The following is a 12,053-nucleotide window of genomic DNA, read 5'->3' as shown; positions in this document are numbered from 1 at the left end:
GCACAGGAACATTTCTGTTGTTCTACCACTGGAGCTGAGGTTTGTGTTTCCTTGGGAAGGAAGTCAGGGATTGAGAGGATGTTTATAAAAACCGTGCTACTTACTCTCCAGACAAAAGCAGCTCCTTTAGCTCCGATATCATGCGGTCGGGCAACCCTGGCAGATCCTGGTTACGGTTTGCACCACGTGGGGTTAGAAGAGAACACAACTGAAGAGGTATTTGCAAAACACCTGCCAGATCCAAGCTTACAGTAAATGCACAGGACCCTGAGCTGCCACTGAAATCCAAGCAGCTGTAACATCAGAATTCACGGGCACTTTTATTTACAGCACGCGCTTTCAAGGAAAGGATGGATTGCGCCGTCCTTGGATTTCAATGGGTCAATGGATGGAAATATGTCAAAAGCCAGGAATGGGTCTTTCAAAAGCTAGGTTGTTGCAAGTACTGCATCCTATGGGCTACGGACATCTCACGGTAACAAGCCATTATAAAGGGAAAGATGCATTAAACTTCTTGCTGGGGCTGCTTCTAAGCTTTATTTCCAACCTATTGCAAAAGCTGGTTGCCACCCACTTCTTTATTAATCAAGGGTGCGGTAAATATAAATTGCAATAATGATCTTCACCCTGGGCTTCCTAAGGAGACGCTCACAGGATGATGACACTATCCATCTATGCGTACGCTCCGTGCCAATTTCACAGGAAATATTAAAATCGTGAAGATTACAGTTTCCTACAAATTGAATGAGATCTGTAGAAGAGAGAACCTCACGTTACTGTAAGACCTTTCAAACTACAAACTACTACCAGAAAAGACAAAAAGGAAAAACACTTCAGATAGCACTGACCTCCTTCCTAGCAGAGCACTGTCTTGTCTTAAGGGCACCGTGCTTTCAGCTCTATTCAGACTTTCTTACCATGTATTGTAAAACAAAGCGTCTGCCCTGAGTGGGAGAAGACAGGCCTCTTGCTCTATAAAAATTTAACGCCCTGCTCAACAGACACACCACAAACACATTCACATTTGAAGTTTTTTTTGTTGTCTTTTTTTTTTAAACTTGGACAGAAATTTAATTGGTTCTTTTACAACCAAGCTAAACGAAGGGCTGCACGGAAGATTTGCCTCTCGAGTCTTCAGAGCAGGATACTGTCCAAGTCTGTCTCAACAGGCTTTGGGGACTTCAAAGGGATTAAAGAGTAAAAAGCACAGATGTAAGGCAAAGCTCTAAACAACACTCGTAGCACAGGGAGGCTTTTGTCACCCTGCAAGCACCGCTGACTGTGGCACTGCTTCTTTTGTTTGTCTCTCACCCGGTGCATCCTTTGGACCTGTGAGTCCTGAGGCACTTTGGGCAAGTTGTACCCACAGCTCTACTTGATTTATTTATTTTGTTTAAAGCCTTCTCTGAATTCGTAGCCTTCTGAGCCTATTTGAGGCGACAGCAGTAGCAGCTTTCCCCGTCGCCACCAATCATATCCACACTCCGCGAGTGCTGGAGGAGTTTCCAGTCCCTCCTCAATCTCTGCAGTTGCTGCCCCCTTGACTTCTCGTCTCATCCCCGCAGTGACTGCGGGCAGCACTACTCCAAGGTGAGCTACGTCCCAGGAGTGTCCCCAGTTTAACAGCATTACTTGGGAAACCATGCAAACACCGAACTGGTTCTGCTGGGAGAGCAGACTCACATCTAGGTACGCAGCTCACATTTGCCTGAGAACAATACAAAGGCGCAGATAAGGTAAATAATTCACTCGATGCCAGACTCTGTGGCAGAGGCAGGATTAGAAACAAAAAGTTTTTCACCCCAAGCCCCGGTCTCCGTGTGTTCTCCGATGGAGTAACCTCTCTAAATCCCTTGGAGCACAAGGCTGCACACACGGCCTGTTGGAAGCCAGCCAGCGATGTACGTTTTCGTATTGGTCTTTTTCTGTTCTCCACGCAGAGCTCTTTTCACCACTTCCTGCAGGGGCTTCATGTCCCGTTTGCCCAGAACTTATTCTTTCAACACAACAGACTTTATAGGGGGGGGGAAAAAAGTGAGAGTGGGGGCAGCGCTATCACAAGAAAAGAGCAAATATGCGCCAACTGCTACCGCAGCAAGAAGTGGAATTGCTGGAAAAGCCTTGCTGGGGAGGGAACGACTATCCCAACCCAGCAACCCCTTCTTAAATCCGGTATTAAAAAAGATCAATCAACAGACAGAGGAAGTACAGCCGCACCAAATGATACCTCACAATCAGATAACACGCGGACCAAGCTCAGCGTTCACAAACACCATGGCCGTGCTGTTCAATACTGCACTCCGAGCAAACACGTCTGTCAAGAAAGAGACAAACGGAAAACCTGGTGGCCGAATAAGGCACACAAGATGAACTGGCAGTCAGTCATCAAGCTTAGTCACTAGCTACTCGGGATACTTCAGCAAACAGCCCAGTTAGAAGGCTAAATAGCCTCTTATTGATTCTTCCTCAATGGCAAATGTGTTTGTGCCTGTTTAATCCTGTTAGTTTATAATTAGCTTTAGAGAGACGCTACTGCAAGCCCCCTGGTTTTGCTTTTGATTTTTATAATCGATTTCTCATTCACTTCCCTTTGCAGGGTGATCAGAAGGCAGGACAGAACAGCTGCTCAGAAAGCAGCTCGGGAAGTCATTAGTGTAAAAGAGCAGAAACACCTCCCTAACGACGAGAGCAGGTTGCTGCCTGCCAGAGCCAAGCCTCAATTTAGCAGCACAAGATGAGAACCACTGGCTTTGCTCGAGATGAGATACACATACCTGCCTGCCATCCTGTCCCACGTTCGTCTGTCCCCTCACTACAGTTCGAATGTTGTCATCCAACCTCCTGCAGAAAACAATTTATAACGTCAAATCCATTCTCGACATGCCCGACCAAAATAATATCTGGGAATCTTTGAGAGCTACAAAACTGATTTAAAATCCAGAAGCTGGTGCTCCCAATGCTGAACTCATACTTCTTTCTCCCTCTCTCTGTAGGGCAATATCTTACACAATTTAAAGCTCCTGTTGCAAAAATAAAGAATTTACATAATCTAATTGGGGCTCCTTGCATTTCTCTTCCCTTAAGCAATATCACACATTCTCCCTTGTCGGTTTTCATTTCCACTTTTCATATATTAAAGTGCTGTCTCAATCTTTTTCAGGCTGCTGGTGCCAGACTGTGGAGAAACTTAGGTTTTCTCCTGCAGAGTTATTTTTATTTTACATTTACGGTAAGAATAACAACAATAAAAACATAAAATGAGAATTTTCACAATTGCTACTTTGACCTCACCAACAAAATAAATTCTCAGCAAGCAGGTATTCTGGGTAGTTTGTTCTCTCAGCCTTCACATTGTACTAAAATTTGGTACTCATTGATTCCTAGTTCGTTGCAATCCACCATAAAACAACCTGAAAGGCAGATATTACACAATAGGGGCAGGATATTAAAAAAACCCCTCTAATTAGTGATACATTTTTGACTCTTTCCAACTCTATTAGGCTTCAGGTTGATCCTGTCCTTATCTTTTAAACAAATTAAAAGCTCCAATTAGCCACAGCACAGGCTGTGCTTATGAAGCCTTGGTAACAACCAGACTACCGCCCATCAGAGGTGCAATGAAAGGGAGAAACATTTACCTTATTTTCAATCTGATTTTGTTCACAACTTCATCGATGTTTGCCAAAGACTACAACATAAAAAACACAAAGGAAAGTTAACAGGTTTTCCCTCTTTACTTTGATACATACCAGCTGTGATAATCAGCACTTTCTCATGCATCTTACTTCACAAAAAGGAGAACATGACTTTGTTTTACAGGTGGAGGAACAGACACAGGGCAACTCAGAGGCTCTTCAGGTCACATAGCAGCAGCAGAAGGCAGAGCAGTCCAGCCCTGCAGGCCCCTCTCAGCCCAAGACAAGCAGGGTGCTCCCTGCAATTCTCTTTTGGTGCTGCCGGGAGCCTGCAGTCAGCAGGAACAGCCCCAAAATGCCGTGGTGACAGTGACCTCCAGCGGGCAGTGCCGTGCAGAGCTCTCACCTTCCCTGGCCAGGACCCTCCCGCAGAGCCCAGGCACCCAGCGCATGGCTGGAAGAGGCCTGGCTGCTGCTGGAGCTGTAGGGGGGGTGTTCGAGGGAGAAGAATACCTTTCCACCAGCAAAAAGGAGAAAGGAGAAGCCAGCACCACCAGCAAACTGAAGAGAGACACCGGAAGGCCAAAAAGCCAACCCCGCAGAGGGTCTTAAACACGGTAAAACCTGCGATGGAGCTGCCTCACAACCCAGTCCTCAGCCCCGGAAACACCTTTTCACAATAGCTTACTTCAAAACTGCCCCAGGGCTGATCTGGGGAGGACCGAGTATGGATAATGACCCCACAGCAATCTCCTTCTTTACATCTCAAAAGAAACAATGGGTTACACACACAGATGACTCTTCAGTGACATTTCACACGCAACACCTGCCTTATGCGGTTAAACCCCTTGAGGATTCACTAATGATTAACACAGCACAGTTATGAGGTGTGCTGCTACACAAACCTCTGTGTATAAAGCTAATTTATGGCCACAGATCAAAGAACTTTGACTCCAGCAAGCACTTTGGGTACAAAGAAGATGCGTAACGAACAAACCTCATTAGATGAGGATTTAAGAAGTGATTATTGTCACAGCATTACTACATACACTATTGTTTGGAAAAAAAGGCTTTACAGGTTTAAACACTCCTTCGGTCGTTTACTATCAGGCTACTCCTTGCACCAAGGAGAGGGATTTACCGTGAGCACTACTTACTTGCTCAGTGGGAAAGAGAGTGTTAATGTACTCCACAGCATTGAAATCTGCTCTGTCCAGGGGATCTTGGCTGGGAAACACCTGAGGAGAGGGAAGGAAAAGATGCAATCAGTAACATAAAATACAAAAAAGACAATCAACTTTAATTTCTGTAACTTTATGTAATACCTGCTCCTTCCAATTACTTCAGCACCCACTTCAGGTTGTGTTCAGCAGCACCGTCCTAGCAAGCCTGCACAAACGGCAGTCAGGCCTCTCCCCAGGAGTAAGATCTCCAGAGATCTCCGACCTACCAAAATTCCTGGGCACATCAGCCTGGGTAAACACAGATACCATCCGCGCGTGCTTCCACATGCGGGCCAAGCACAATCAGCCCTGTGCAAGGAATTCCCGAGATGCGCGAGAGCCATTAGTCACGCATCCCAAACCATTCTGAGCTTTGCAGTTGCCTGGAAATGATGACCCCTGCTGAGGCCTCGCCCTTATCTTCGCTTGACCTTTGCGAGGCCCCATGGTGAGAGGCAGAGGATTTGGTTTTCACAGCCATGTAATATGAAATGCGATGAATTAAGAAATGGTTGTACAAGTTCTCTGGAGACTTGGGGTTTGCCACTCGCACATGAAAGAGAGGGAAAGAAATGGAATCGGCTGGATGATTCTTCCTACCCCCAGGAAAGGGAAGAGAGCAGCTGTGGTGCAGACAGATCTGTCTTCAGAAGTAGCTCAAATGATGCAAGTACAGCTGGCAAGCTTTGCTTTTTGTGTCCACAGACTGAAACACGCTGCGTTCCCTTCTCTGGTACCATATTTATTTCATATTCATACAGCCATCAGCTCGCTCTCTGTGGTCAAAACCACACCAAGCGAGCACGGCAGCTCTCCCCATCACACTGCAGCACCACCTCCGCACGTCACCCCGGTCACAAAGCCCTCACAAAGCCCTGTTTTAACCGGGCACGCGCGCCGTTCACTTTTCTGCACCTTCTCCGGAGTAAAAGCAGCGGTTGGGTCAGAGTCTTTAAACGAGAACAACTTCGCCCAGGAACAGGCCTCTTCAGCAGCTTTCACCTAGGGGCAGAGCTTCCCAGGCACCTGCCCAGCTCCGCCATCACCCCCAGAATCAGAAAAGCTACGGCACGAGACGAGTAACGTCTCCGCGAGACGTCTCCACCGCCAGGAGCTGTCACACGCTGCTGCCGAGGGGAGGACAGAGCCGCAGGGCCACCTGCCCCTCCGCTCCGCAGCTGCACTACGGCCCCCTCCCGCCCCGCCGCAAGCCCGCACGGCCCCCTGCGTCCGAGCCAGCCCCTCCTCCGGGCACAGCACAAGCGAGCAGACCGCCACCGCAGGGCCTGAAGGAGCCCGAAGGCCGCAGCGGCTCCGAGGAGGCTCCCAGAAGCCTGGGAGGGGCGACCCGAGCCGGTCAGGAGCCGCCTCTCAACGCGCAGGCAGCCGCACGAACCGCGCCGGGCGCTGCTCCCAGGCCCCGGCCCGGCCCCCCCAGCCCCGTCCCGGCCCCCTCAGCCCCGGCCCCTGCCCCACCTGCTCGATCGCGGCCTGCACGGCGGGCGCCAGCTCCAGCGCCGCCTCCAGCCCCGCCGCCAGTTCGGGCTCGTCCTCCTCCATAGCGACCCGCCGCTTCCGGGCCGCGCGGCACGCCGGGAAACAGGAGGACCGAGTTGGGGCGGGGCCTTAACGGCGAGGGGGGTGTGGCTTAACGGGGAGAGAGGGGCGGGGCTTGTGTGGGCGGGGCGGGGGGCGGGGCCTCGCGGCGCGCCCCGGCGGCGGGCGGTGGCGGCGGGCGGCGGCGGCGGCGCGGGCCCCATGTGGCGGACGCTCGCCCTCGCCTCCGCCTTCTTCCCGGGGCTCTTCGCCCTCTGCACCCGGGCGCTGCGCTGGGCGGCCCCGGCATGGAGCCTCCGCGACCGCGTCCTGCTCAGCGGCAGGTACGGGGCTGGGGGGCTGGGGGGCGGGGGGGGGGGGGGCCGAGCCCCGGTGCGGCGGTGGCGGTGGTGGTGCCGGTGCCCGGCCCGGTCCGGTCCGATCGGGGCCCGGCGAGCGCCGTGCGCGGCTCTGAGCCGCCTCCTCTCTGCCGCTTGCAGGCTGGTGTCGACGGTCCAAGCCACGATGGCGACGGTGTCGGGGCTCACGGTGGTGCTTAGCTGCGGGGATGTGGTGCGAGACAGGTAACGGGGGGGGCACGGGGGGCGGTCCCCGTTATTGCGAGCCCGCAGCCAGCCGGGGGTGGCTGGAGAGGGGCAGCCCAACGGACCCCGGAGCAGAAAGCCCGGGAGGGCGGCCGGCGTTGCTCGGGGAGCTGTCGTGGCCCTTCTGGGGTTTACGGGGCGGCCGCCCCGTGAGGAGCTCCGAGCAGAGCCACCCAGGGCGAGAGGCTTGAAGCCAGAGCTGAGAGCAGCAGAGAGAACGGAGGCAGGGAGAGCGTAGCCGTGCCGAGGCAGGGGTGAGCCTTGTGTCGGATTTTGGCTCTTCGCGGTGTAAATCAGCGCAAAGGTTGGCGGCGAGAGCGCCTGCACGGAGCCCGGACACCAGGTACACGCCTGAGCATCCTTGTGCCCGCAGAGCATCGAAGGCCATTCAGGACGGCGAGCGGCCCCGGGTCACTGCAGTGCCTCAGGCACACGGGTACGAAAGGTCTCATCTCACTGCAGCAGGATCCCGATGAGCTAGACCTCAACCCTCTAAAGCCCGCCGTGTGGTCAGGGGAACAATCCCAGCCCCGCGGCGAGGAAGGCGGCTGCCAGCAGCCCCCGCGCTCAGGGCCAGCGGCTCTGTGCAAAGACGCGGCCAGAGCCCCAAATTTTCCGTGTATCTGGGGGAACCGCAGCACAGCGCTCGGCAGGGAAGGTCTCGGGGAAAGACAGCAAGACAGAGCCAGGAAGCACCACAAGGGCTGCAATAAAGCCTGCCGATTTATTTACACAGGCAGACAAGCATTGTACTGCTGGCACTGTAATTGCCCTCCGAAGCCCTGGGCGAGTTGTACCAACAAGGGCTGGTCCATCCCCCTCCCCGGGATATCCCCGCATCTTGGATATCTTCCTGTCTGAAGTAAGAAATAATTCCTTGCGTGTGTTCCTGAGGCAGCAGGAGAGCAAGAGCGGATTTATTCAGGCCCCGAGCTATGTTTCTGTGAGCAGCAGTGGATTCCCTGCTGGTGGTGGTTTCCCTGCCCCTGCAGCTCCGCTCGGTGCTTTTCGAGGAGCCCGGTCCCCGTGCCGAGCAGGGGTTACTGCAGCCGGGTTGTGCAACCGGGATTCCGACATCGTTTGGGAACATGCATCTGCGTGCAATTATTTCCCAACAGACAAACGTCTCACAGGGATTTATTGCCTATATTAAACATCTTGCACTTCACTCTCCCGAGTCTGAGCCAGGCATCTCCAGTTAACTCTGAGGTCTCCAGCTACGTTCGGACACTAACCCGGGCTGGGCAGCCGACAGGATGGGCACGCAGAAGGGACCCAGGCTCAGCATTTTATTCCCACCAGGTGTTGATTCCGGATGTCCCGGGGGGGCATTGCACGCTGCAGGGCTGGCAGACGAGCCGTTGACGCGGGGAGGTGCCGTGCACCTGCCCTGCGCAGCTCTCCAGCCCTGGCACACACCTGCCTGCCGGGCTAATCGCTGTGTGTTTGTGCTTGGCCCTGCGGCGCCTGGCACAGCGAGCCACGACCGGGGCAGTGCCGAGGAAGTGTCCTTGGGGAAGGGAGTGCTGGGCCCCCAAATACTGCAGGCAATGGCTACGGTTCTGCAGACCAGACCCTGAGCAGCACTGGGTCCCTGAGCCCCCGGGTTCCTCAGGAGCTTGGGGTCTCTGTCACTCGTCCCTGTGGCTTTCCTGCCTGATGCAAGGCTGATTGCGTGGCCCTACCAGAAACCTAAAGTCACCGCCTGGATAAACACATCGCTTTTAGAGCGCCGCTCACCTGCTGCCTTCGGGAATTACCTGTCGCTCCCCCTTCACTCCAAGTAGCACGGGTGCAGCAGCACAACCACCTACTTGGGCTCCGGGGTGCCCTCGGGCCGTGCTCTGCCTCGACTCCCCCTCGCTGCAGCGGCAGGCATGGGTCTCCTCCACCGCCACACCTCTTTGTGCTGCTCCCTCCCCAGGCACTGGCTGGCCGTGGAGTACATCTGGGTCCTCGTTCCCTACATGACCTACGACATCTACGTCATGTACCTCTGCCACTGGCACAAGAGCCTGGAGAAGGGCGTAGCGGAGAAGAAGCACTCCCTGGCCAGCGTGCGGAGCTTCCTGCTGCAGGAGCGGCTCATGGTGACCCACCACCTCTTCATCCTCATCGTGCTCACCCCCGTCGCCCAGGTAAGGGCTGTGAATGCAGCCCCGCAGGGGGGTCCCTGGGTGTCACCACGGATGGTTGCATCACAGCGGGTCCTTCCCTTGCCCAACGAGCCTCGTTCCCTGCGTCACTGCCTGTAGCTGCTCCTTGCCTCCTGTCCCCAGATGTCCCTGCCCTGGAGCACGGGGCATGAAGCACAGCTGGGTGTCACCGCGTCCTGCCCCTTGCTCCCAGACAGGGCAGCGTCCTCCTTGCACCCTGAAAGCTTCCCGCGGAGGAGGGTGCCCACCTGCCCCAGAGGGGAGACGCCTCAGCACCTGCTCAGTGCTTTTCTCCCATCTCAGACCGACCTGCAGAGGGTCTCCGCTCGCAGGGTTACTTGGCTGGCATCACATTCAGCACCCGTGCAGCCAAGGCTGCGTCTGGCAAAGCATCGCTGGCAGGAGCCCTGAGCCCAGGGAGATGCTCAGAGTTAGCTCTCACCCACCTCTCCTGAAACCAGCTGGGCCCTGAGCGCAGAACATGCCACGGCGGGGAGGGCCCCGTGCTCACTGCTGTCTTTATTTGCAGCACTTCAGGGGAGAGCTGGGGGACTTCTTCGTGGGCTGCATCTTCACGGCAGAGCTGAGCACTCCTTTTGTATCGCTGGGCAAAATCCTCATGCAGGTACGCGAGGGGGGACGGGGCTCATCGCAGCCACCTCGGGGCCGGGCTCACCGGGTGGATGGGCCCCCGCTGCCCACGAAGGGGTTCGCAGCCCTTCCCCACCCCGCAGTGCCCCTCTCCGTCACGCAGCAGCATCCCATCCCCTCCCACCTCACCTTCCTGTTCCCTCCAAAGTGCTCCTCCCCATCCGCAGCCACTGGCTGCTCCTCCCCTGCTCCTTCCCGCAGCACCGGGGTGCAGGGGGCTGCGTTTGGAGCCCCTTCCGCTCCCCCGCACCCAGCTCCTGGCCTGTAGGGCTGCAGGGCAGCACCGGCTCCTGCTGCTGCATCTCCGTGCTCCGAGCACAGCCCTCACCTGCGCGCGCCTTCTTCCTTCCCCAGCTCAAGATGCAGGACACGCTCCTGCACAAGGTGAACGGGATCCTCATCCTGGTGACTTTCTTCCTCTGCCGCATTCTCCTCTTCCCCTTCATGTACGCGGCCTACGCCAGGCAGGCGGGGATCCCCCTGTACCTGGTGCCTTTCCGCATCCCCCTGCACTGCAACATCGCCAACGCCTCCCTCCTCGCCCCGCAGCTCTACTGGTTCGGGCTCATCTGCCGCAAGGCCGCCCGACTCTACGGCCGCTCGCCCGCCGACAAGAGCAGGTAATGGCCGGCAGAGGCAGCCGAGCGCGGGGGCTGGAGAAGGGCTGTGTCCCCCCCCCGGCTCTTCTGCCTCCACGGCCAGCGCTGCAGGGACCGGTGCGGGGGCTGAGCAGCAGAAGCATCCATACCACGAGGCTGCTCTGGCGTGAGGCAGCCTTGCCAGGCAGCGCCGGCCGCAGCTGGGGGGACTTTCTGGGGGAAGTTTCCTCCACGTTGCTCCTGCGCCTGGCGTCCTCCCGCCCGCAGGGGCCAGCGAGGAGGAGCTCTGCCCCAAGCACGACATTCCTTCTGGTCTTCAGCGCTGTGGCACCAAAGTAACGGTTACACGAGAGGGGCTGGTTACAAATCCCCCCTCTTTTGGGACTGACGCCAGCACAGAGCGAGGCGCGGCGCGAAGGGGCCTGCAGAGCAGCGGCGTAGGCGATGCTGGAGCGCGCCCAGCCCCACGCAGCAGCGCTGGGGCCGGGGGGAGCCGCGTGCTGTCTCTGCCACTGCTCAGAGCCACTCCTCCAGCTCCAGTTTACAGCCTCCAGCAGGGAGCAGAGCCGTGGTTCTGCACAGCCTGTGCCCAATCTTTACCAATGTTGCCCTTAAGCTACAGCTGCATCCAGCCTCCCACACGCACCTCCCTGATGCAGGGCTCAGACTCACTTCGGGCTCTCCGCTTACCCCACAGGGGCTTCTCACTACAACTGCCTGAGGTGTGCGGCTGGCAGGTGGGGATGGGGTGGCTCCCGTGTCCCCAGCAGGGCTGGAGGGAGAAGTTGACACCAGGATCCTCAAACGGTTGCTCCTCACCCCTGCTCACCTCCAGCTGACACCAGCAGCACCCTGTGGGTGCCAGTACAGCCTGAGCTCGGGGTGTAGGGTCCATCCCTCCTGCCCCATCCTGTCCCCCCACAAAAGGAGGCCTGCCAGTAGCAGGGAAGGAACTGGTCAGTGCAAGAGGAACCAGGAACACCAGAGCAGGGTGCTGAGCTGTGTCCTTGATTGGTTCAGCTCATTCCCACCTTCAGTCCCAGTGGAAACAGGGAAAGGCTTCCCTGCTCACCCTGCACCATGGCTGCAGCGTGGGGTTAACAAGCCCGGCAGCTGCCCTCCCTTCCCTAGGCACGGGGCAAGCCAGCACAGCCCGCTCCTCCCTGCGGCTTCCTGCACACGCCTGGGGTTCCCTCTGCTGCAGGGCAGCTGAGAGACCGGTGGCCACTCTGTGCCTTTCATTCCGCCTAAAAGCCAAAAAGAATGGCTGGAAAGGGCTGGCACTGGGAGACCCATTTCTTTGGGGTATCAGGGCTTGTCCCAGCCATGGCTGCACAGGCTGGGAAGAAGACAAGAAAGGGCCTTTTCCAGCACGCAGTCGGTTATTGCAGAAACACTACTGCTACGTTAACTATCGAGATGTTGTAACCCGCTTGCTACCCATTACAAATATTTGTATCTTGCTGGTTTTATTACAAATAACGTGCCTTACGTAAAGACAAAAAGGCCAATACGGCATCTCAGTTTGCACTAACACTGCCCTGTTTACTACTGCACCAACACTGCCCTGTTCACTATTGCACCTATCGGAAGAGACCAATAAATAAAGACTTCTTTCCTCAGTCGCGCCACCGGCTGCTTCTCCCCA

The 12,053-nt window shown here is 56.0% G+C and overlaps 2 protein-coding genes across 2 annotated transcripts in view; one reads left to right on the top strand and one right to left on the bottom strand.

The window, feature by feature from the left end:
• The window catches only part of VPS53 (VPS53 subunit of GARP complex), a 60,037-nt gene extending 53,565 nt beyond the window's left edge, over positions 1-6,472 (bottom strand). The window contains exons 1-4 of the mRNA XM_035560903.1: positions 6,335-6,472; positions 4,793-4,873; positions 3,639-3,688; positions 2,775-2,841 (exon numbers count right to left, since the gene is read on the bottom strand). Of these exons, the coding sequence (XP_035416796.1) occupies positions 2,775-2,841; positions 3,639-3,688; positions 4,793-4,873; positions 6,335-6,418 (282 nt within the window). The 5' untranslated portion in view covers positions 6,419-6,472. The remainder of the gene's footprint in view (positions 1-2,774; positions 2,842-3,638; positions 3,689-4,792; positions 4,874-6,334) is intronic.
• Positions 6,473-6,561: 89 nt separating this feature from the next.
• Positions 6,562-12,029, top strand: TLCD3A (TLC domain containing 3A). The gene is made up of 5 exons (XM_035560860.2): positions 6,562-6,738; positions 6,895-6,978; positions 8,924-9,137; positions 9,685-9,780; positions 10,161-12,029. Exons 1-5 carry the CDS (start codon positions 6,617-6,619, stop codon positions 10,428-10,430), a joined length of 786 nt encoding a protein of 261 aa, XP_035416753.1. The 5' UTR covers positions 6,562-6,616; the 3' UTR covers positions 10,431-12,029.
• Positions 12,030-12,053: the final 24 nt, after the last annotated feature.

This window comes from Cygnus atratus, chromosome 20 (assembly GCF_013377495.2).
Source record: "Cygnus atratus isolate AKBS03 ecotype Queensland, Australia chromosome 20, CAtr_DNAZoo_HiC_assembly, whole genome shotgun sequence".
Lineage (NCBI taxonomy): Eukaryota > Metazoa > Chordata > Aves > Anseriformes > Anatidae > Cygnus > Cygnus atratus.
The sequence above is the reverse complement of the archived record's forward strand: the minus strand, read 5'-3'. Positions and strand labels throughout refer to the sequence as shown.